Source organism: Onthophagus taurus, chromosome 1 (assembly GCF_036711975.1).
Source record: "Onthophagus taurus isolate NC chromosome 1, IU_Otau_3.0, whole genome shotgun sequence".
NCBI classification, from domain to species: Eukaryota; Metazoa; Arthropoda; class Insecta; order Coleoptera; family Scarabaeidae; genus Onthophagus; species Onthophagus taurus.
In genome coordinates this window covers 594,066-619,233 of record NC_091966.1, presented here as the reverse complement: position 1 = coordinate 619,233, position 25,168 = coordinate 594,066, and the positions used below count along the sequence as shown (strand labels likewise).

Here is a 25,168-nt window from a genome sequence, read left to right as displayed (position 1 = left end):
GAAACTGCCAAGAAACTACCTTTCCTAGAAGTGTTGGTCACCAGGACGACAAATACCCATACCAACAGGTATTTACAGGCATGTTCACATCATCATCCCCAACAGAAGAGGTCCGTGATCCGTACATTATTTCAGCGAGCAGCGAGACTATGTGAAGGAGAGAACTTGAAGAAGGAGCAACACTTTCTACGAGGCGTGCTGCAGAAGAATGGATACACTTCGAGGGACATCAACCAGGCCATCAAGCAGCGAAAGCAGAAAGAGGACACGGTAAGTACAAAACCACTTGGATTTATCTGTCTTCCCTATGTTTCAGGTGTAACGGAACGAATTGCTAGGCACCTCAAGAAGAACGACATCGTAGTGCGGTACGGCACGGTCAGCAAAATTCGGAACACACTCCCGATAGCCAAGGACAAACTAACTCCATTAAAAGGAGCGGGAGTCTATCGACTATCGTGTAGTTGTGGGAAGGTTTATGTTGGCCAAACTGGACGCAACGTCGAGTGCCGCATCAAGGAGCATGAGAGGGATGTAAGGCTGAAGAAGATCCAGCAGTCGGCGGTTGCGGAACTTTGCCATGCAGAGGGGCACCGAATAGACTTTGAACAAACAAAGGTGCTGGCTAGGGACAACAGATACTATCAAAGACTGACAAGAGAAGCCATAGAGATTTACCGACATAATAATAACGTCAACAGAGAGGATGGCTGGCAGCTTAGTAGAACATGGAAGATGGTGGTGAACACGAAGACCTCTTCCCGCCTCACACCGGACGCGACGCAATTAGTTACTAATTAGTTAGTAATTAGCGTTAACTGATTATTAATTAGTTTTTCCGACTTATATATAATTACCGATTTTTTGATCTCGTCACTTCGAACCAGTTTCTGAAGAAGGTTACAACATGGCATCCGAAACGTCAAACCTTTTATTAAAAGACGCACGGCAAAACCCGAAAGTTTCTAGTGTTAGTTCTAGTTTTAGTTCTAATTTTTCACGTGGAATCCAATGGTGCACGTAGAATTTTTCTAGTCATCACGGTTTTTGAGTTATAAACACAACTCAAATACTGAATACTCAACTTCTAAAATACTTAACTCTTTATAACTCAAAAACCTTGATGACTAGAAAAATTCTACGTGCACCATTGGATTCTACGTGAAAAATCTATTAGAACCCATTTTTACGTTACCGGATAGCCGACATACAGGGGTGTCTGAAAATCGTAAATTTTGAAACACTCCCTGTATATCAAAAACGAAAAGGGATATAAAAATTTGGTTTGTGCCATTGTAAGTTTCACAAAAAAGTAGCTCAGGTTCGCGAAAGCCGCAACTTTCTACCTTTCATAATAACTGAGATACCCTGCAAACCCATCGAAATTTCGACACCCTGTACAATGTTTTCAGGCACTCGAGAGACATTTTCAAGGATAAAGATGCATTCAGATTTTAAACAAGTTTTAAACTTTTTCTAAATATTTCTGGAAGATTACCAATAAATTTTCAAAAATTTAAAGAATTTCCTCAGTGAATGGGATTTTGAAGATTTCCAAATTTCTGGAATATATTGGAATTTAGATTTTAAACTAGTTTTAGTTGGATGACGGGGTTTATCAATAATTTTCAAATATTACCTGAGGATTTGAGGACTTTTCAAGTATATGAAATTGATTTTGAATATTGAAAAAAATGTTAAATATTTCCAAGGTATATTTATTGATCTAGATACCAAAAAAAATTTCCTGGGTATGAAACTCGTATGTATTAATTTTTTTATGTATGCATTGCTTTAGAGATTTACCATTGTATTCAAAACTCACTTAACAATTTAAAATCGATCCCTATCTTAAATGAAACCGATAAGATGAAACGTTCGCGGAAAAACCACAAATAACTTTAAAATGGAATAAAACCGCCACAAGTTTTAACGAGCAAAAAATTTTGGTCTTCTCACATTACGCAATTATAATTACGTACGAATCGTAATTGACGAGGAACGGGTAATTGATACCGGCAATTCCTCTTTGAATTTAAACGCGCTTACGCTGTCACACAGCGAAACAGTTCCTTTTTGTGAATCAAACGCAGCTGCGTTTATATTTATTAATATCGCCGATTATGATCTCTCAATGTCATCATTTCAATAAAAAATCGATTGTTGCTGGAGAAAATTGAAAAGTGAAACAAATTTATGTAGAACTTAAATTTTAGTTTTAATCAATTTTAATAATTAATTAATTATTTTTATTGATATTTAATTATTTGTACGCGCGTGAAACTTACACGTATCGTAATACCATGGAGTCAATCCATCCCATTTGGCTGTGTCTGCAGTACCGCAAAATAAAAGTACCACCAACGCAAACATCTTCACTACATCACCGATTTATTGTACTACCATGAACAGGAAGTTCTTGTAACTACTAGTTTTCTGGGGAGAGTTCGTTCGCGGTGTGGACCAGCACGAAGTGGCGCCTCGAGAAGACTTCTTCGGCGTCCCGGCTGGTACTGGTGCTGCCTCGGGCGCCGCCGCTGCTCATGAAGAGACCGGCGAGCGCGCGTTCTCTTCTTCAACGCCGAAGATCGATCGCCGGTCCCTCGAGTGATTGTTCCATTCGGTATGGCACCGAATCTCTTCGTTTTCTTTGACTTTTCTTAGTCTTGTATTTTTTTCCTTATTCGACGTCGCGTCGGTACCTTACCTTACCTTGCGTGGTACTTTATACATTTTTTTTTCGACGGTCTTTTCGTCACAAGGTGCGTTCGTTCGCGTTGGTGGGTGTTCGTGGGTGCGGTGGGCGAAAAGGTCAGGGGTTTAAGAACTTTCTACGTATTCAAACTTCCCAACAAATTTCGTTTTCTCATTTATTTTTGAGATTGATGAAAAAATGTTTATGTTCAACACATGATAAATTTCACCGAAAAGAATATAATGCGTTGCCAAGACAAGTATCCATCCATTTAGTTACAAAGTAAGAAAGCAGAGGCTAATTACAAGCGGTCTTTCGTACGCTAATTAGCGGTTCTGCCGATAAATCAGATCGTTATCGGTAGGGAAATTCGCGATCGAGCGGCGTCTGGCACCGCTTAAGCGCTAATTAGTTCCCTAAACTGCTGCGTGTCTCCGTCGGTTCGATTACACACACTGCCGGCTGTAATGGGACACTGATTTAATATCGGATTCTTGCGTGCGGAACGCAGCGGCAACTCTCATGCCTTTAATGGTCTCCGGTTCTTTTTAAGCAAATGAGAAATTGACATTGCAAAAGTATGCGAAAAAAACATTACAACTTTTTCAAAACAAACTTTTTTATTTATTACACAATAAAGATTTTTTTTGTAATTCGCGACGGTAACGAAAGCTCTAACAGTACTCAAACGAGTGCTGTAATGAGACTCCTTACAGCATCCGATGCTGTAATGAGATTTTAGTAACATTTTATGGAAGCAGTTCAAGTTGGTGACATTGGGTCATTAATTTTTCTAGTTGTCAATGTGACAATTTTTGTCTATGGATGTTTAAACACGTTCTTAGCATCAAATACAAGGTCCACAATGATGAGGACATTGACTCTGAGCAATTTCTCTTATTTTGGGAGGTGTACATGAAACATTTTTTTCAGGTGAATACATTTTGTGTTTTGACAGTTTCTAATTGTCAATTCAAATTTCTATTTTCAAGTGTTACGGTGTTACCAACTGCTGCATACCTATTTCCCTACATTGTCAAAATTTATTTTATTTTTGTTAAAAAAACTTAAAAAAAAACTCGTTTCATAAGACTTAAAGCACTCATTCATTAAAAAACTCGTGGCTTCGCCACTCGTTTTTCAACTTGAATTCGTGCATTTCAAACGTGTCTTACGAAACTTGTTGTTTAATATACTATTATTTAATCCTAACGATTTATCATAACCCACACCTGGTTAACAAGTTCTTCTTCTTGTAGGAGTAGTATTGTAAACAACGAAAGGTCTTATTAAAGCACGAACGAATGTAAATTGTTTCTTGTTTGCATAGGACACAATGAGATTCGTTCTAACGACTCGCACCTCGTCTATTTAGTAACCAGTACAGTTGGAACATGGTTCGTGAAAGTGTTATTATACGAATCTCTTTTTGGGTTGAGTGTAGAGGAGAAGAAGAAGAAGAGGACAAGAAGATTGAGTAGGCGTCGAACTCCGCAAGAAGGCACAGCAACGGTAGACGTGTAGGTTAAGAGCGTCGGAACAAACATAAATGCATCCGTAATTTGACAGGAGAAGTGAACAAACGATGACGATGATCCTTTTCAAGAACCACCGACCGACTCGAGTGTCATCATAAATATTGAAATAACTCACCCTTGCATTCGTGAACGTTCCTTCCAGACGCTCTCCCCCACGGGGCGTCGTTATAAAATGGTAAGCATTCGTTACAATCCGGTCCGGCGGTGTTATGTTCGCATTTGCAGACTCTTCTTGTTGATCCGTCAATACCGGTCGATGTTATACATTCAGATGCGTGGCCGTTACATTTACATCTTGCCCCCACCGCAATGTCGGAGATTGCGTAGAAATATGATTTTAATACGTTTGCATCGCCGAAAACTTCGTCACCGAATGTGTTAAGACGGTCTAATGTTAATTTTATGTCTGTTGCTGTTACCCATTCCTGAAAATAAAAAAAAAATTTATTTAAAAAAATTACTATGGTATATAATTCGTCATTTTAAGTTGAGCGATTTTATTTTTTTTTGTAATGGAAATATTATGGAACAATTAGTGCCGTGGGTGGTTTGGTTGTTTTAACCCTTTGTGTCCCGACGGTACTTTAAAGTACCGGTAATTTTAAACACTCATTTTAAACTGTAGTTATCTATTGGGCGCATTTAGAGCTGTCTGTACTTTCTACTATACAAGTGTATACAAGAAATAATCTGTATAAAAAACGTCGCAATCCGCACTGTAGGATTTTTAGGTACACTTTAAACTTATTCATCCAGATGTGAGGTTAGAACTTTAGTGAAAAGTGGTGCTGTTGAATTTTGTTGTTCAAGAAGGTATGTCTTTGATAAATGGTTATTAAGTGTGATTATTACAGATCATTTTAAAAAGAAAACATTGAGCTTAAATTTAAAATAAGTCTCATTCCTTAATTTCAATAAACATTGTTTCTAAGAATTTTTAAATTAGCATCTTTTTTGACTCTTTTAAATGTAAGTGTTGTTTCAACATTTTTGTTCTTAATATTTTTCCAATCAAACCCAACAATTATTATACATCATTTTAAAGAGAAAGCTTTGAGCTTTAATTTAAAATAAGTTTCATTCCTTAACTTCAATAAATACGGCTTCCAGGAATTTTTAAAATAGCATCTTTTTTGACACTCTTAGGTTATACGAAAATGTAAGTTTTATTTCAACTTATTTTTTCTCTTTATTTTTCTAATTCAACCCAACAATTATTATACATCATTTTAAAGAGAAAGCTTTGAGCTTTAATTTAAAATAAGTTTAATTCCTTAATTTCAATAAATACGGCTTACAGGAATTTTTAAATTAGCATCTTTTTAACATTTTTAGGTTATTCGAAAATGTAAGTTTTGTTTCAAAATTTTTTTTCTCTATATTTTTCCAATCCAACCCAACAATTATTATACATCATTTTAAAGAGAAAGCTTTGAGCTTTAATTTAAAATAAGTTTCATTCCTTAACTTCAATAAATACGGCTTCCAGGAATTTTTAAATTAGCATCTTTTTTGACACTTTTAGATTATACGAAAATGTTAGTTTTAACTCAATACTCTTTTTTCTCAATATTTTTTTAATTCAACCCATCGATTGTTATACATCGATTTAAACAGAAAGCTTCAAGCTTGAATTTAAAATAAGTTTTATTTCTTAATTTCAATAAACACGGTTTCCAGAAATTTTTTAATTAGCATCTTTTTTTACACTTAGACTATGCGAAAATAGGGGGATTGCATATTTTGCTAAAATTTTATTCCAAAGGCCTTTACCGAGTGTATTTTGATAGCGTTTTAATTCTGTTTGATTCTGTCACAAAGTTTCAAAATGTTTGACTTCTTGGGACACAAAGGGTTAAATCAAGGGTGAAGGGCCCACAAGTAACAACTTTGGGAAATATGAAACAGAATTTTCAAAAAGATTGTTTCTAAACGATGTAATTAATTATAAAGGATAAAAAATTAAAATATTATATTAATATTTAATATTATATTAATATTATTTTATTGTATTAAAATTAAAATATGATTGAGGAAAAAATTACAAATTAATCTTTTTCAGAAATAACACCTTCTTCGTTATTTTCGGGTGGAAGAACCATTGGATTTGGTCGTGCTGGCAGAAGCATATTGATGGTTTCAGAAAGAAACCAAGTAAATTTTCTTTTTTTTTAAGTCCTCATGCTACTGAGCAAGGGATCTGAGCTGAAGAGAAGTCGGTTGAATATACAGGGTGTCTCACGTATCTGGTTCGTTAGAACTTTTTCAGGTTCCACTATTCGTAGAGATTTGAAATTTTGGTAGCATGAGTTGTTCATTCGGAACTTTCGATCTAAAATATTTTCAAGATGGCCGCCACTTCCGATTTACCGGAAGTAGACCATAACTTCGCTGTTTTAAATGGAATGCTATAGTTTTCATTACACCGTTTAATTATACGTAAAAAAATAGGTTGACTTTGATGAAAGTTATTGGTACCTAGCGTTTTTCGTTTTCGAGTTATTTTGGTTTTAAGCTTTTTTTGGTAAATTTCAACATGCTCTTTAAAACTTCATATCTCAGCCAACGTTCATTCAAAAAAGATCTACGTTGGCACGATTACTCTTCAGATGTTGACAAATAAATTGTCATTTGCTGTATCGGAGTATCTTATACAGGCTGGTCAAAAATTGAATTACTGTTTCTCCATATTCAATGGCGAGAAAGTCGAAAATTTTAAATGGAACGCCCCATATTTTTTTAGCCTATCAGAAAGAGAATTTAATTCTCTACAAATTATCTATGAACATTTCCATACCTATTTATTGTAGAGTGCCTTATATTGCGAAATTTATTAAAACATGTACGTAATGCAGGTTTTTTATTGTATGTTTGTATTATTGTTGTCATTAGTTACATTTGACGACGGGTGTAAGTCATTGAACATCATGGTAAATTATTCCAACGCCGATATTTGAAATTTATTTTGTATTGATGGCGAATGTAATAAACTTTTGGACAGGACGTGTCGAACACTTAATGAGAGATGCCTAACAAACCTAACGCCCATCACAAGGAAAAATTTCAAAAAATTGATAAAGAATTTCTTAGTTCTGGATATATCGACACCAAAAGAAATCGCATATTTCCAGTCACCAGTGATGAAGACAACGAAATAAATATTTTATCGTATTTTATTACATTTCAAATTCAATTTAATAACAAATTTACATATATCATAAATTTATATTTTTATTCAAATCGAATTTTTGTCATTAACTTTTTGTTTTAATAGTTTCATTTATTTGATCTTCTGTTTGTTATTTTTGGCAAGTAAAAGCTAGTAAACTAAAAGATTATCAATCGTAGTTAATAGTACAAATAACAATAGAAATAAATTAAACAAAAAACTATCAAAATGTCATGGCCTTCTAATAAAAATATAAACGATTTCCTGCATGTTTCGATAAATTTACGAATATGAGAGAAACTACAATAAATAGGTATAGGAATGTTTATAGATAAATTGTAGAGTTAAATTCCCTTTCGTGTAGGCTAATAAAATATGGGGCGTTCCGTTTAAAATTTTAGACTTTCTCCCCATTGAATATGGAGAAACGGTAATTCAATTTTTGACCATCCTGTATAAGATACTCAGATACAACATATGACAATTTATTTGAGAGCATCTGAAGAGTAGTCGTGCCAATTTAGAGCTTTTTTGAATGAACGTTGGCTGGGGTATAGGATTTTAAAGAGCATGGTGTAATTTGCCAAAAAGAATCTTAAAATCAAAATAACTCGAAAACGAAAAACGCTAGGTACCAATAACTTTTATGAAAGTCAACATGTTTTTTTACGTACAATTAAATGGTGTAATAAAAACTATAGCATTGCATTTAAAATAACGAAGTTATGGTCTACTTCCGGTAGACCGGAAGTGGCAACCATCTTGAAAATATTTTAGATGGAAAGTTCCAACTGAACAAACCATACTACCAAAATTTCAAAACTGTACGAATACTGGAACTTAAAAAAGTGTTAACGAACCAGTTACGTGAGACACCCTGTATATCTATTACAGGACTCTCTAGAAAATTTCCTTGAAAAGTCTTGGCGATATGTCCTAAAATGCTTGTTGCGCGCTTTTGCTGCCTCTTCAGGTAGTAATACATTTTTTATTATGACTGCTCAGTAAATTAATATCTTGTGCATTGTCGGTGATAGAAAAAATGTAATATTTGACTCAGAAGTTATAAGCTCACGTAAACAACGGAAAAGAAGCTACTGGTTTAACACTAATTTAACACAATGTTCCAGAGTAACAATAATTTACCGGAGGAGGACCCGGTAATTATACCATAGAAGAACGAGAGGAAACGCAGAAGAATACAAACAGGCGAGAAAGGAGAAGAAACGATTTCACAGAACCAAGAAACCGGAAGACTCATGAATAAAGAAAAATGTTTACATCGATAAGTATGTTGTGCAAGGATAAAGATTTAATATTTAATACTAAGCAGATGGACACAGTATTTTGATCAGCTGCTTAACGAGAATGTGGATAGGAAGTATCAATCCTAGCGGAGAAACAAGAAGTCCTTCAAAAGTTTAGAAACAATAACTCGATTTAAAGCGAACTACAGATGATATGCCCGAAGAGTGGAACATGGGGAGTATCTGCTGTATATCCATAAAAAGGCTATATTAAATGCAGTAATCTTCACATATTCCTCTCTCTCTATTTTCTCTATGCTCACAAAACTACTCATTCATACCTCATATACTGCTACACTTCCCTGTAGAATATTAAATAGGCAATAATAATCACCAGCCTTAATAGCCTTAGCAGTAAAAGCACTAAAGTTGTGTTACTACGCTATTGGATTGAACTGCAGACATTTGTACGTGTTGTAACGAAGGAAAGTCAACAATCTACATTCCTGTGGAATTCATCCAGGCTTTAAATATATTAAATAACGTTACGCTGCTATCAATCTTTATGAATTATGTTGGAATCAGTAGTACAGTTGTAGAGTTGTTTCGGTTAAGAAACGAACGACTTAAATAATAATCTATATTTTAATTGTTTTATTTTGGGTTAAGTAATAGTTATTTATATTACAAGTGGGCTAGAAACATAATTACTGTACGAGTGTGAAGAATTGCACGACGAGGTCGTAGACCGAGTCGTGTAATCACACGAGTTTATAATAAATAGTATTGTTTCTCTTTAAGTAGATAGCACATTTTCTTTTGTATTGTTGCTCGTTTCAATAAATTAAGTCTGTTCTGATTAGGCTAAAAATGCGTTACGTAATGAAACCAGTGCGGTAATGAACTTCATTACGTAACTCAAATCACCTCAAATGAGTGCGGTAATGATGACTTATCCAAGCAGTCGTAGATAAAAGATTAAACATAATTTTTCCACATTTTATAAATCAAAACAAATTCAAACTTTATCTTAAAATAGATTTAACATTTACAGTTAGTTTTTCGTCGTAATCATAAAGTATTAATTCCAGCACAAATTGTTGCGGAATCGTGCCAGCTATCTAAGTAGTGGCGGTCTCTGCAAAACGCGCTTATCTCCGTTTACAATTAATGAACTAAGCCTTTAAAGCGTGACGATAACATTAATGCAAAATAAAACGTTATCGCGCCAAGCATTTTCGTGCACCTCTGTTTACCTCGCCCGACAACAATTAACCCTCCGCGTATTTCTTTCATCAACAAAACCAGTTGCTAGTGGGTAAATTGAGCGTGCGTGCTGCAGGCGACGCCAAACCTCGCGTTCGTGTGTCGACAAGAAAACCGAATCAAACGTTTCATTGCTTCGATATCGTGAACACCACCGGAGGACGATGACGACAAATTCTGGACCAAATCCTTTATTGAAAAATGAATCGTCTGATGATCAAGTGACTATGTTCGACAGCAAAAATTATCTGTCAGATGTAGTGTTATCGAACGCGACCTGTCAACGTCCCGGCGCCGCAATGGATGACGAAGAGAATCAATTCATCGTAGACGACGTGAGCAAGATCATCAACGATACCATCGAGGGCACCATTGGCGGCACCGTTTATCAACAGGAAAAAGTGAATCAGTGGAGTGCTCAAGTATCCGAACATTGTTTAAGCGCCTTGAGTAAATTGAAGAAGTCCTTCAAATATGTGGTAACTTGTAGCATCATGCAGAAAACCGGCGCTGGATTGCACACCGCATCCTCTTGCTACTGGGATAGCGCTACCGATGGCACGTGCACCGTTCGTTGGGAAAACAAAACGATGTATTGTATCGTATCGGTGTTTGGTTTAGCGATTTGAATTTAAAATTGGAAATTATTATTGTTATGGGATATTATTTAGAAATTTTTGTTATTGAGATGTTGTATTTACCGTTTTAATTATATCAAGATAAATTATTCAAATTATTGTATATAAATATCTTTGTGCATTAAAGTGGTATTGGGTTAATCCTTTTTATTCTTCCTTTACTAAATTTTTACTCACACAAAAAGGGAAAAAAAGGTTAAGGTACCGACAGGTACGGATCACTTAATGTCCAATTGTGAGAAAGTTCCATTTATTTTATAATAAAGAACAAAATTAATTAGGTAATACCTTTTTTTTCATGAATATACCTTTTTTGCTTTTTTTTATAATTCGATTTCTTTTCATCAAGGCTGTAATGTGATATTTTATTACATAACGTTATGTAACTCTTCAGCTCATGACTAAGAACGATAATTTTACTTTGAAATGTCGCGATTTTGCTTTGCTGCACCTCGTGGATAGAGAAAACGTTTCGTGCGGACACATTTGTCTTGAAATAAGAAATAATCTGGTCATATATCCTTCCAGATATTCCTGGAAATGTGAACATAGCCTGCCGTTTTATATTTGCGATTCTAACGTGATCACGTGACTAAAATGATGAGTTGATTTATATGCAATTGTGATTTTTAACGAAAATAAATAATATTAAAATAAAAATTTTTGTTGTTAACTTAATTTATATGTGTGATTCATTTAGTAGTTTCACCCCGTTGGTGGTTGTGCGTGTTCCAATTGCTAATTTTATCGCAAAAATCCGACGGTTATATTCAATCGCGTGAGTTCCTTTACTACGAAGGGTTAGATTGAATTGCAGTAATAAAAAGTCACGAAATTGCAAAACTTTGTTTACATTTAAACAAAAGTTGTAACAAAACTTTTTTATTTCATCTTGTAGAGCTTGGCAAATTTATCTTGACCGGTCAGTTGCGCAGAAAACATCAATCTTTATGGTTATGCAAGGTTGAATCCAAAAAAGTTTAAAGATTAGAAAAAAACATCTTCAAAATATTAAATACTTAGTAAATTTGCTTTAAAATGATGATATCTCATCTAGTCTTAGAGATACGATTTTTTTAAGAAGTTTAACATATAACAACGCAGTTTATTGAAATTAAAAAATTATTTATGCCACGTTAAATCTTTATGATATTTATGGTATTCGGCTGAGATAGATTTTTTGCAAAACTACACTTTAAATTAAAAATCATCAAGATTTTGTCTCACACCGCCATCTACAAGCTAAAAGCTTTACTTTGTATTTCAAGAACAGGAATCTGCTTTTATCCGATTAATTTAAAATGAGTTTGGTCGGCAAAGAAGATATCTGTATAATCGTTCTGTAATTTACCTGCAATTCCGGGCTGGTATCGAAATTGTAAGCAGAGGGTCTCTTTTCCAACGTGCCGAATAAAACATTTCCATTTTGTAAGGGTGAAATATCGGAATATTCCGAAATACAAAAAGCTCTGGTCTCCTCACCCCTGGCAATTCCTAAATTTTCGGGTAAACCATAAGTATCTCGACATGTTCCACTATAAAATTGATATGGTATCCAAGGATCATCTTCTGTTGTCCTCTTATATATCGCAAAACTTTCTGGTCGAGGCGAAAAGAACCATACTCGAACATATGTAATATCAAAAGCTTTCCCTGCAAATTAAAATAAATGTATCAAAAAGGTGTATAATTGAAATTTGAATGTAATTCATTGTTATTATTAAGCCCTATTATTCTCGATAAAAGCTACATTCATCTTATTGCAAACAGTTTTAAGAACAATATACCGCATTCGATTTCGTCACAAGACATAAATCACAGTTAACTTAAAGGCTGCGTGTTTCCATTCTGCGTGGGTGGTCTCGATGTCGTATCACGTGATCTGGGGCATTGTGTAATGATCATTGTTCAACAAGAAGAAGTATTGAGAAACTACACTCTACCATACACTATTTGATTTTTTTTGTAATTACTCACCAAGATGTAACGTTAAATTAACTTGATTTGGATATTGAACTCCTTCAAGAATAGTTTCCGATTGCCACCAAGTTTGATTTTCGGTGGTATGAGAATCGGTGAGAAATCTGGAATCATGCTGGTTCGGATAACACACGTCGCAGGTCTTCCTGGAATGCGTGCCCGTTTGCAAACAGTACTCGATTGGTCCGTTATCTCCACAAGTATTTGACGCTTCTATTTGCAAGTTGAACGCCGCGTTCTCGAACTCCGGGATACACCTCTGCGGAAGAAAAAAGAAACAGTTGTTAAACTCGAACGAATGAATGAAAGTGTATGAATGGTTCGGAAATACGTTCGCCCACGGACTTGCTCAGGTTAATTAGCTACAAGATGTGATCTTTCGGAAAGCCGGTCCGGTGAACTCACCGTGTGAGTTCTCCATGAGTGGTAGACCGCGTGGCGCTTAACTTGCCCACCAACAAGAAAAATACTTTATCTTAAAAACCAATCCAATAATTACTTATAATTAGTGGATATAAATTTCTTTTCAGTAAATTTTGGTTAAGTACACACATTTTTTGTTGGTATCACGAATTAATTACGGTATGATTACAGAGATAAAAATAAAGTTGTAGTCGCGAAAGGTCATCAACCCAAATGATGTCAAAATATCTGAACTGAAAGCATTTAATATTTTCGCGGTTAATTTTTTGGCCTATTTTGGTCTTTGTTTGAGTAAGCGCTTTTATTGGCTATCATTAAATACGTTTATTTCTAAATATAGAAGTAAACAGTCTAGTTTTAAAACATGTGTGGTGATTTCGATCGTCAAGTTTACAACACATGAACGAAGAATATCAAACATTGGGATTCGAATATTTTAGATTTTCATGTATGTATGGAATAAAACTCATGATGAAGAATAAAGTACAAAGCGGAAAACCTACAAAGCTCGATAATTGCGACGACCAACAATTCGTATTAATCACAACATAAAAAACATTGAATTTTAGATGTACAGTGTGATCCTAGCGAGATATACAAACGTATACTCCTTTCATCACCGAAAATAACAACATCGTTATTAATCAGTAAATTACTCTGCGGGTGGAGTTTAAGATCAAATTACCGACCAAGTGAAACTGTAATAATAATAATAATACTTTATTGACGATAATATCATTTACATGATTTTCGGAAGTCAAACACATGTATAATTATGTATATGAAAACTTTCTCTGTCAAATAATTCCCAATTTTGCATTTAAACAGATTCGTCTCTAACACAACGACACGATCTGGCAAGACATTATAAAATTTTATGCCCAGCTTATTAATGCCGTCCCTTGCCCTCGTCGTTCGAAAATAGTTTAATGGTAATTGTGGGCCCGCCTTCGTATTATACACTGTTGGAAATAATTCACGAGCACACCCTGTATAATCTGAACGCGGGTGTCTAGCGCAATAAAATTTAGTATGAGTGGTACTAAAGTAGTGTAACTTACTCTCACAAGGAGAGCGGCACAACTCTGCTGGGAAGAGAAACATCAATAGCGAGAGTGTCCCCCGTGAGCTTCGCGTACCATCGCTACACGACGTGGCATGGAGTCTATAAGTCGCTGTATTGTAGCAAGAGGGATGGCCAACCATGCCACTTCAACTCGCCTCCATAGCTCCTCAACGTTAGCCGAGGAAGCCGGATAACGTAGAAGTCTCCGAGCAGAAACATGTTCGATTGGATTCAGATCCGGAAAACGAGCTGGCCTAGGAAGCATTCGTATACGGTGCTTTTCCACAAAGGTCTGTACAATACGCCCGATGTGCGTTCGAACGTTGTCGTGCATGTATAGCAGACCTGGGCACCGCCGAACGTAGGGAAGCACAACGGACCGTAGCACCTCATCTACGTGTCGTTGACCCGTCATGGTCTGCTATACACGCAGCAGACGTCTACGTCCACCATGTGTAATAGCACCCCATACCATAATGCTCGGTTGTCGGTGGATGGGGCATTCTTGCACGCACTGCTCGAGTAGACGATCACCACGTCTCCGACGAACTAAAATTCGCGCATTACTGGTGCTCAATTCGAATCTTGATTCGTCGGAAAACAAATTGTCCCTCTACTGGGCAACCTACTAATGCCTAGCGTCGACCCACTCGTGACGTATGCTACGGTGCTCGGGTGTTACTGGAATCCGCTGTATCGCACGACGCGCGCGCAGTCCACTATCTACCAAACGCCGCCATACAGTTCGCGTAGTGAGTGCGCCTTCCCCTGCCGGTGGCCAAACAGCTCCAAGTTGCCTTGAGGAGGATGCACTCGACGCTAAAGCGCTGAGCACAAGAGTGCGATCCTCGCGTGCTGGGGCCGCGGCTGCAGGTACCTATGTCCTACCTCAGACCATTCTCACCATGCCCGTTGCACTGCCGACAACGACCGCTCGAGACGACGCGCAATTTCACAGAACGATACACCCTCAATGTGCATACCCTCAAACATTCCTCGCTTAAGTAACGCGATCGCCACAATGTGGTTCCTCACACTACACTAAAAACGACCGGTATTTTCCATCCACTTCGGTCTCCATAGCGACGGAATGTTCCACTTGGAAGGGCGGCTCAGTCAACAATGCCGCGACGGAACAACTCGAAACTCGATGAATAAACTCGTCTACAGTAAACCTTTGTGCTCCGCAAATATCACGGATTTATCTTCACGCGTTCAGATTATATAAGGTGTGCTCGTGAATTATGTCCAACAGTGTAGTTATAACAAAAACTAACCGCTTTATATTGGGTGATGTTATTGTTAATGTAAAGAAGACAGTGGAAGATGTAAAAGCAAGGAATTGCTAACATTCGAAATTTAACAAATTTAGCTCTACAGCAATCCTGGAATCACAAGTTTGCCATCACTCTGATGCATCTTCTCTGGGCTCCAAAAAACTCGATCAGTATGGGTAGAATTACCCCAAGCTAATAAGGCGCAGGTGGCATGACTAAAGAAATAACCATAATATGTGAACAAAAAAAGGGTCATCGGAAGGATTAGAAACAGTGGCGATGATATTTTCAGCCATATTGGCAAAATATGTGTTCAATTCTGTGGCAGTCAACATGTTGGTAGACCAGTCATAAATTAAAGGATTGTTGCCATGAATAATTTCCCACATTGCACGTTGTTTGTTCTGTATGTGGTTAATATTTGCTTCTTGCTTCGCTTTAATGATTAGGTTGTGAATCGTCTAAACTGTATTATTTGCGCTGTCGATATCAAATCCGGACGTTTTCTATTTATGTCAACCACCTGCTGGTTGACAAAACATCCCTGTCTAGCTTAATGTTATTAGTGAACAGGAAACTTTTTTTCTCATTTTCCACTTTGCAATTGAGAGCTCTGATTTTTTCTTTAAAGCATAAAATTTTTATTTACATGCAAATTAGTGTCATCAATAAAGCCAAAGTCAACCTGGTCAAGACTTTTATAAAATTGAAGGTGTCTTAGCATCTACGTGAGCTTCGAGTAGGGACTTTTTCCAAATAGAAGCAATTATTCATCGACTATGAATTAATGACAATTTGTGTGGAAACATGAAAAGGACATCTGTGGACATTAGAATATTGCAAATAAATTGCCAAACGTTGTTCAAAACTATCTACTAATGTATGGAGGTACCGATTTAAGATACTCCTCAGGCGACAGCAGCATGTTTATTTGATCGCTATCAAAACTATGATGTTGCAGCTCCTTGATAAAAATATATTGATAAATCGTGACTTGGGTCATATGCAAGCAAATTAAAAATCGCATTTAATGTAATACTAATATATTGGTGGAATAATGTGTGGATTACGTGTTGCATTATTATTATCATTATTATCAAAGTTGCAGATGTTTCAACTAACCGAAGTTCCACAACATAAGGACCGGTTTCAATTAAGTATAGTCTTAATCACTGTGTCGGCATAACTAGTCAAAAGATCTAAAATTTTTTTGATAATGCCGAGGAGCGACTATATTATGACCAGTTTCAAGTTAATTTAATCTTAATGGCTAAGCCTCAGCCGCAAGCGGTCCTAGCTTAATCATGTAAAGTTAGATATTTTGTGACTAATTAAGCCGAGTTCGCTGGCGACTCGGAACAATGTTGACTTAAACTTTATAATTGATTGCTTATTTCAACCGTCGTAAATTTGTGAATATATCTATGTTGATATTTTTTTTATTTATAATGCGTATTCACTAAATTTAATGATGCAAGTTCATTTAAAGATCCCCGAAAATTTCTTTTGACCCACTATTCATAAATTTATGCTTGTCATCATCATCATCTTAATCATCATAAAATTACTGATTGAAAAGAATCCGTCAAATATTCCCGAATGAATTACGTAATTACCTCTTTGTTGCAACACACAAAGAGCGACAGATGTTTTGTGTCATATGTCAATAACACTTCCTTTAAATTTAAGTGAAAAGATGGTTTATTATGAAAATAATATATTATATATTTACTTTTATATATATTAAAGAAGTAGTTTCGTTCGGTGCTCAACTTCGTATAAGAGAAGGGAAAACTTGCGATGAGAAAGATTACCCGTATTATGTATACTTAGAAATTTTCAAGACACCCCGATCAGTTTCCGTATGTGGTGGGTCGATTATAACTGGTCATGCAGTGCTTACAGCCGCGCATTGTTGTGATTCGGCGACTAAAATAATGGCTTATACCAGCTTGAGGATGAAGGACTTAAAAGCAGAACAAGGACAATTTGGTACGTCGTATAGTATGCACCCATCGTATAGTTCGTATAAGGGACCATCGCACGATGTATGCGTTATATATTTTAAGGATCCTTTTATGATTACAAATAGAACGCAGATTATTCGATTAGTTGGTACCGAAGAGTTTAGTAAAATGTTAAATGGCGATAAAGTTGTTCAATTAGTAGGATACGGTCTTAATGAATATTCTAAAGAAATTTCTGAATGGATTATAAATAAAAATAAAAATTTACAATGTACTGAAGGTAACGTGCAGACTCAGTCAAGTTGTATATCAATTTTATATCGAAACGGAGGTGGAAGAGCTTTTAACGAAGATTTGATGTTTTGTTCGACTCCTAGTGATGGTCAGGGAAACGTTTGTAAAGGTGATAGTGGGGGTCCAGTTATATACGGAAATAGTGTTCAAGTGGGAATTGTTTCCTGGGGTTTGGGATCATGTTCGAGAATCATAGGTGTTTATACTAGAGTAGACATAAATCTTGAATTTATACAACGGGCTGCGAATGGTAAAGTTGGTTTTGTATTTTTAAAAAAATTATTCTTTATCATTTTTATAAATATGTTATTTATCGGTTAGATTTCTTTTATTTAATGCGTATATGTAGTAATTTAAAATTGTCGGTGTTTTTTTTTCTGCTGACTTCAAGTTACATTTCGCAACTGTAAGATGGCCGCGTTGAATATCTAGACGCCGGATCGTATTTCTGTACGTATGTGTGTACGCGAGTTCATTGGTTCTTCGTTACAGACCAAATAAACCGCTTTGGTGCGACCTAAAAATAAATTTCTCCAGAAGTCCATAAATATTCACTTTAGTGCTTTTAACGTTGTACATATCGAAACTGGTTGAGTCTCGATAGTACCTTTTAGTAGAAAATCAAATTTTATCCGATTTGTAGAAAAAAAATTATTAAATCTAAAAAATAGAAAATATAAATTACAATTTTAATTAACATTAAACGTGTTCCCACCATGAAGCTAATCTCACTGTCTTCAAGTACTTTACCTCTGTAGCCCGAATTGTACAGGGTGTCCAAAATTCGATGGGTTTACAGAATATCTCAGTTATTATGAAAGATAGAAAGTTGCGGTTTTCGCGAACCTGAGCTACTTTTTTGTGAAACTTATAATGCCGCAAACCAAATTTTCATAGACCTCTTCGTTTTTGATATACAGGGAGTATTTCAAACTTTACTATTTTCAGACACCCCCGTATCTCGGCTATCCGTAAACTTAGTAAAAAAGTAAGAACGGGTTCTAATAGATTTTTTCACGTAGAATCCAATGGTGTACGTAGAATTTTTCTAGTCATCACGGTTTTTGAATTATAAACACAACTTAGGTTTTTTTTAAATGGAGCCACCTATATTTTATTTTTTTATTGATCTGGATTTTTTTCAAGCTTTTCAATGATATATAATACTCTATACTTACCTCTATAATTAACCTCGAAATTGAATAAAATACATTATTTTATAAGTAGGCAATGATAAATAGACTGACGTCACAGAGATGGGCGGAGCTTATATCGACTCCAAACAATTTCGTTGCTAACCACAGTTGCTAATGATAAACCGTAATAAAAATGTCATAAAAAGTCACTTAGTTTATTTTATTTTAACACTAATTGAAAAATTGCATATGGTGATTTACCGTTAGCAACACACTTAGCTATGAAAATGTTTGGAGTCGATATAAGCTCCGCCCATCTCTGTTACGTCAAGGCTTAGGTTGTCTATTAAGTGATCGCGTTGCTAGGATACCGGAATAAACAAAGTAAATATAGTTAATTACTGTCAAACTTAATTTTGAATTTTGTGCTAACAATAAGCCGTGTATTACTTAATTACCTTTAATTAACTTTTTCTTGAAATGGAGCGCTATGAAAATTATGAAAAATATGACATGCTAGCATGTTACATTCATGCAAATGAAAAAAAAATGTTAATTAAGCTGCTGAATTATACATAAATAGGTAGAATGCAACATTTATCAGCAATAACAGTTTATTAGCAGATTGTTTCACTTCAGATATCCAGAAAGAGCGCAACCAAATTCAAAAATTTTTTTGCGAATAAAGCGTAATTTGATCAATTATGGAAGTTTTTTGATGCCCAGGCCAAAAAAATATAATAAAGAAAATCGGAATAACAATGAAATTACCGTGTTAGGACGTGTGGAAGCCGCGCCTAAAACATCATGTAGGGAAATTGAATGTCAAGTTGGAATTAAAAAATCGACAGCCTGTGCGATTCTAAAAAAGTATAAATAATATAAACCCTACAAAGAACAAATAGTTCTCCACTTACACCCGGGAGATGCCGAACGACGTTTGGAATTCTGTAACTGGTATTTGAACCATGCACAAAATAATATTGAATTTAGTTCCTCTATTATATGCTCTGATGAGGCATATTTTACCAGCACAGGAATCTATAATCGTCATAATAACAGGCATTGACATCAAGAAAACCAACATATTGTAATTGAGCGGGAGCGTCAAGGAAGATTTGGTTTTAGCGTGGCATGTTTTATTATTGGGCCACGAATTGTTTACAAAATATTTGAAGGAAACCTTTGCGCTAATCGCCATTTGGCCATCTTGCAAGAGGCTAAATAATATTTATTTTCAGCAGCAGCTCCCGCTCATAATGCGCAGTTAGTGAGTCGCTACCTAACTGCAGAATTTCCTGGTAGGTGGATAGGCACACATGGTCCAACGCGATGGCCAGCAAGATCACCTGATTTATCTATTTTGCACTTCTTTTTATGGGGATATATCAAGAATCGGGTATATAGTACCCAGAATCGAACAAAATTGGAATTGAAAATTGCTGTAACTGATGCTTTTTCACATTTACAGCAACATCCCATAACTATTCTAAATGCAATTAAACGCATTACTAAACTTTGTGAACAATGTGTGCATTAAAATGGTAACAACTTTGAACAATTCTTATAACTCGAAGCCATATTTGCATAATGTTTAGTTTTTAGTAATTTTTCGTTTTTAGCAAACAAAATTTAATAGATACATTTTTTTAATAAGTCAATAATTAATATTATAGTATTTTCAAAATTCTTTGCTTATTCTGGTATCCTAGCAACGCGATCACTTAATTTATCATAGCCTACTTATAAAATAATGTGGTTTTATATATCATTGAAAAGCTTGAAAAAATTCTAGTTCAATAAAAAAATAAAATATAGGAGGTTCCATTTAAAAAAACCTAAGTTGTATTTATAACTCAAAAACCGTGATGTCTAGAAAAATTCTACGTGCATCATTGGATTCTACGCGAAAAAATCTATTAGAACCCGTTTTTACTTTTTTACTAAGTTTCCGGATAGCCGAGATATGGGGGTGTCTGAAAATCGTAAATTTTGCAATACTCCCTGTATATCAGAAACGAAGAGGTCTATGAAAATTTGGTTTGCGGCATTGTAAGTTTCACAAAAAAATAGCTCAGGTTCGCGAAAACCGCAACTTTCTATCTTTCATAATAACTGAGATACCCTGCAAACCCATCGAAAATTGGACACCCTGTACTTGTCTCAATGTTGGTTAACGTCCAAGTCGAACATCCGAAAGCCAATGCAGGTCTCAATATCGTTTTGAAAACTTTTAGTTTTGTTTCTTTGACTACTTCCTCATTGATTTTTCTGTTCAATGTTTAAGTTCATGTCGTATTACTTTAGTGGATGGTTTTATTCTGTTAGATTGTAATTTAGTTCCCGCTCATTGCAAGCATCATTACATCATCCCCAAATGCACATTGTCCCACATACACCTTTTTGCAGGTTTAGATGTCTTATTAACATCTCTCTCTTACCTGAATCCACTTTGTGTTACCGGATAATATTGGCTCTAGTGTATATCCTTGTATTATCTTCTTTCTGTCGGTATTGTTTCTTTTATTCCATCCATTGTTGTATTTTTTTCGTAAGCTATATTTATTTTTGTGTCCAAATACAAAACCAACCGCAACCCCATCCAACATAACACTCTCACACAGAAACAAGTACACCCAATTCGAACCAGCTAAGTCAAGACCAGCTCACCCATACTCAAGCCAGTCAGAAGCCCAACAGAACCCCACTGATTTAAAACTTCAAATAAAGCTAATCAATTCCACACCGAAACCAAACCCAACCTAAGCAACACAAACCAAAACGATCCATCTACACCTCATCCAGGAAAGTGAGGATCTAAATTAACAACGTTGATGTTTGAAATATCTTGGACATGTTTATGCAACAATATTCCTTAAAAATTGACCTATTCGGACTTCCTAACACATGAACCAACCAACTATTCATCTTTGGCAATTACTCATAACTATGTGGAGCTGCTGTCAAAGTGGGAGTTTTCATTTTGACTTTCAACTGACCAAAAAAAACTTTCAATAAAATCCGTGAATGATGTACCAATGCCCAAATATTCAAATAACAATAAAGAAAACATCGAAATAAAATTAAAACGAGTAATAACAGTTAAAAAATAATGAATAGATTCAAAAAATATTTTTTTTCTAATAACACTTCTTCTGGTAATATAGCTATGCATATAACGATACTGTAGGGTCATAAGAGACAATGATAACTTCGAGATAGACAACGTATCTAATCACCAGAGTAAACGAATGGTGACGAATTCAAAATAACGAACTCATTGTAACATTTCTATGTGCTAGTTATGTCTTTTTTTAGTACTAATCACCCATTCTTCCTGGTCACATGAGAAAATATGGAAAATAATGGTTATCAATATACTTGTTGAACTTTAAAATATACTAAAGATTTCGTTAAGTGATTGCAATGATTTAAATCCTATTAAACCATAAAAATGTATTTTGTTTGATTTTTCTCGGAAATCTCTACCTGTGCTCTTCCGTAATGGTCGTAGCATCTGGTTCCTTCCGCGCCGATGGCAGGGGTCTGATGGACTTCTTCAAACTGTCCGAAAACGGTCGAGACAAGACCCAGCAACAGGCCAAATAGTCCCGGGAACATTTCTTTTAAATTTCACGTATCAACACAATCCCGATTCACTAACCGAATTCGAAACGAAATCCACCACTTACACAGCACCACCACGATTCGGGTTAATAGGTCTTTAAAAAAACTAAGTGGAGTTGGTCCTTTGCCCTTCTTTTCTTTTCAATTCATCCCGCTCTTCAATGCGAGAGAATCGTCGTCGAACGCGAGGGACACCGCCTTTTTGTTCCGCAATCTCCAAGCACAGGAGGCCAACTGAGCATCTCATCTGGTCGTTCCGTTTTGAGTGTACACTCCGAGTGGGGAAGCCACTTGAACCATTGAACCTGTACACGCGGAAACGAACCGGCCGCCGAAGAAAGACCCGGGAAGAGAAGAAGAGTGAAGAATTTACAATGGACGGCGAAAGTTTCAAGAACCTTATTCCATTTTAGGATCAAAATTTCTACTTGTCGCTAAAAAGTAGTTTCAAGCTGAGTAAGCTAAAAAAATTCAAAATAAACATAGAAATTTATTGATAGCATTTATAATCCTTTAATCACTTGTCTTACTTCTTTAATAATTATAGTGAGTAAAACCGTGACTAAGCGCGTTTAATTCGTCTACCTATTTAAACTTTAAGTAATTTCTCATAGGAATACTTCGTATCCTTGGTGTATTAGAAAACATACGGGTCCATTAGCTATAACGATCTCCATTTGATAGGAATTCAAGACATTCTCACCTTTTTTCTCAATTAAATTGGTCTCATTACCTTAATTGCGTTTAATAGGAAATAAAATCTTGACTCCCGTAAGACGTTCACCACTCTCGTTGATATCTTCCCATCGTTCTCGTAGTCAATAAAAATAACTTTAACCGCCTTTCTGGTGGTTTATGACCACGTTTATTGAGTCCACGCGTATAAAAAGAGACCCCCCCGTTGGAAGCAGGTGAAATAAAATTTACGATTAGGTGAATACGAGAGTTGCGGTTCGTTTTAAGAGTTTAGTGATTGTTGGTGAAAAAGAATATGTGTAAAGAGCGGAGTCGGGCGAATGATAAGGCCTTTGGGTTATCTCGAATGGGACATCCTATTTCCGTTTGTTGATTTGGCCAGAGCAAAATTAACCGGGTTTTAAAAAAAGAAACGAGAGAACGTTTGCCAGTAATTGATTTGTTTATCAAATTGACCTTATCTCTTATCAAAAGAGTTTAAAAATAAACTTTACTTCTTGAATAAAATCTTTTTCCACATATCGATAAATGTTGAAAAGAGGTCCCTAAAAGCGGACCATATTGCTGCCACATGTTCCCGTTTTAATGACCTTCGTGTGTGTCTAAAAGATTAAAAACTTTAGTCTGGTTTTAAGTTACTTAAAGCAACAGGTTGTTGTAAATGTATTTATTTACTAAATACAGTGATGCCTCAACTTACGTATTTAATTCGTCTCATATATTGATCTGCTCATGCTAAAATTAACTCATTTTCATCATTTGCATCATTTAGTTTCTTCAAATTTTTCGTTTGGTTCATCATTTGTAACTCTATTAGCAACTTCGTTGTTAATTTCTCAATTTCGGAGTGTTCTTTAATAAGTTCCTTGAAATCACCTTCATTTATATCTTGCTATGTTTAAATGATTGTGAATAAATAACAGAAGAAACAATTCTGGTGGAGCAAAGCGATATACACGAAATAAGAAAAACTCGATCTCATCAGACAACAGAGAACAAGAACAGGCACTTCATGAACTTGTCACAAGCATATGGACATTTAAGCGAATACCTGAGGAATGAGGTTTTTTAACATGGTACTTGTGATTAACATACGTTTAATTCCACAGATTTGATGTACTTCTTGAAATTAAGTAATTCCCATTCTTTCAACATGATGAGTCCGGTTCCAATTTTAACTTTTTGTGTATCACAAGTCTATGGATGAGTTTAGAAAAATCTTTGGGATTATCATAGCCAAATCAGTATTGTATCAAAGATGATATGAACGAGCTCACTTCTCCAATGGACATTGTGAATGAGTTTGCCAATCGAGGTATTGTAAGCTCCTGGTATTTTAGTACATGATGCGATGATGATATTGATAAAGTTGTTATCAGTAGTAATAACCCAAGAACGTTGATAATCGAAAAAATTTTATAACAGATTTCGAAAGCGTGTTGCTTGGAAACAACATGCTTGAGGAAGTTGTTCTAAAATTTTTGAGGATTTATTAATGTTCGAGGGTTATTATTATTATTATTGTTGCCGGGCTGAGGAGGGCAGCCCCTCTCGTTACCGCGACCTATAAGATCTATTGTAACTTTAGCCCTCCAAAGGTTTAGGGCAAATGTAGGTCCTTAATGAACCTTAGTATTGTCCTGAGGTCTTGAACCTTTATGTCGGTAGGTAACAGGGGAGTTTTACCGAAAACGTTGTGTTTAGACGGCCTCTGGCGACGCAATTGCACAGTATATGTTCAGCAGTTTCTGACTCGTCGTTGCATAGTCGACAAGTTTGATCCTCAGCAATGTGGAAGAGGTGGTATTTTAGGAGCACATGGCCGGTTAGGTAGCCTGAGAGCGTTCTTAGATCCCCTTTGCTGAGGCATAAAACCTTTTTGGTTTTGTTTTGCGACGGAGTTATCATACTCTTCGCTTGTCTGTGACCTGGAAGTTCTTTCCAGCGTAAGGCTATCTTTGAAGCCTCCCAGTTGTTGATTATTTGTTTTAGGTGGCTTTTTTGTAGTCCACATCCAGGTTGGGGTCCAATGAAGGGCGTGTGTGCTGCCTCTTTGGCCAGCTTGTCGGCCTTCTCATTGCCCTCAATGTTGCTGTGACCTGGAACCCACCATAGGGTAACATCATTGCCCCTAGCGAGTTCTCTCAGG

At 35.8% G+C, this 25,168-nt stretch overlaps 2 protein-coding genes across 3 annotated transcripts in view; one reads left to right on the top strand and one right to left on the bottom strand.

Annotated features, from left to right (window-relative positions):
- The window catches only part of LOC111416519 (laminin subunit gamma-1), a 33,079-nt gene extending 10,498 nt beyond the window's left edge, over positions 1-22,581 (bottom strand). The window contains exons 1-4 of one of the 2 annotated variants that reach the window (XM_023048565.2): positions 22,186-22,581; positions 12,531-12,792; positions 11,905-12,206; positions 4,349-4,658 (exon numbers count right to left, since the gene is read on the bottom strand). In XM_023048565.2, coding sequence (XP_022904333.2) covers positions 4,349-4,658; positions 11,905-12,206; positions 12,531-12,792; positions 22,186-22,317 — 1,006 coding nt within the window. In that variant the 5' untranslated portion in view covers positions 22,318-22,581. Of the gene's footprint in view, positions 1-2,288; positions 2,462-4,348; positions 4,659-11,904; positions 12,207-12,530; positions 12,793-22,185 lie in introns of those variants that run through there. The other variant, XM_023048566.2, reaches the window with a different exon arrangement.
- Positions 9,879-10,694, top strand: LOC111416520 (dynein light chain Tctex-type-like). Its single transcript, XM_023048567.2, has one exon. The coding sequence runs from the start codon at positions 10,080-10,082 to the stop codon at positions 10,542-10,544; it is 465 nt and encodes a 154-aa protein (XP_022904335.1). The 5' UTR covers positions 9,879-10,079; the 3' UTR covers positions 10,545-10,694.
- Positions 22,582-25,168: the final 2,587 nt, after the last annotated feature.

What these genes read in the sequence shown, in the direction of transcription:
- LOC111416520 (XM_023048567.2), top strand. Translation starts at nt 10,080, where the DNA reads ATGACGACAAATTCTGGACCAAATCCTTTATTGAAAAATGAATCGTCT.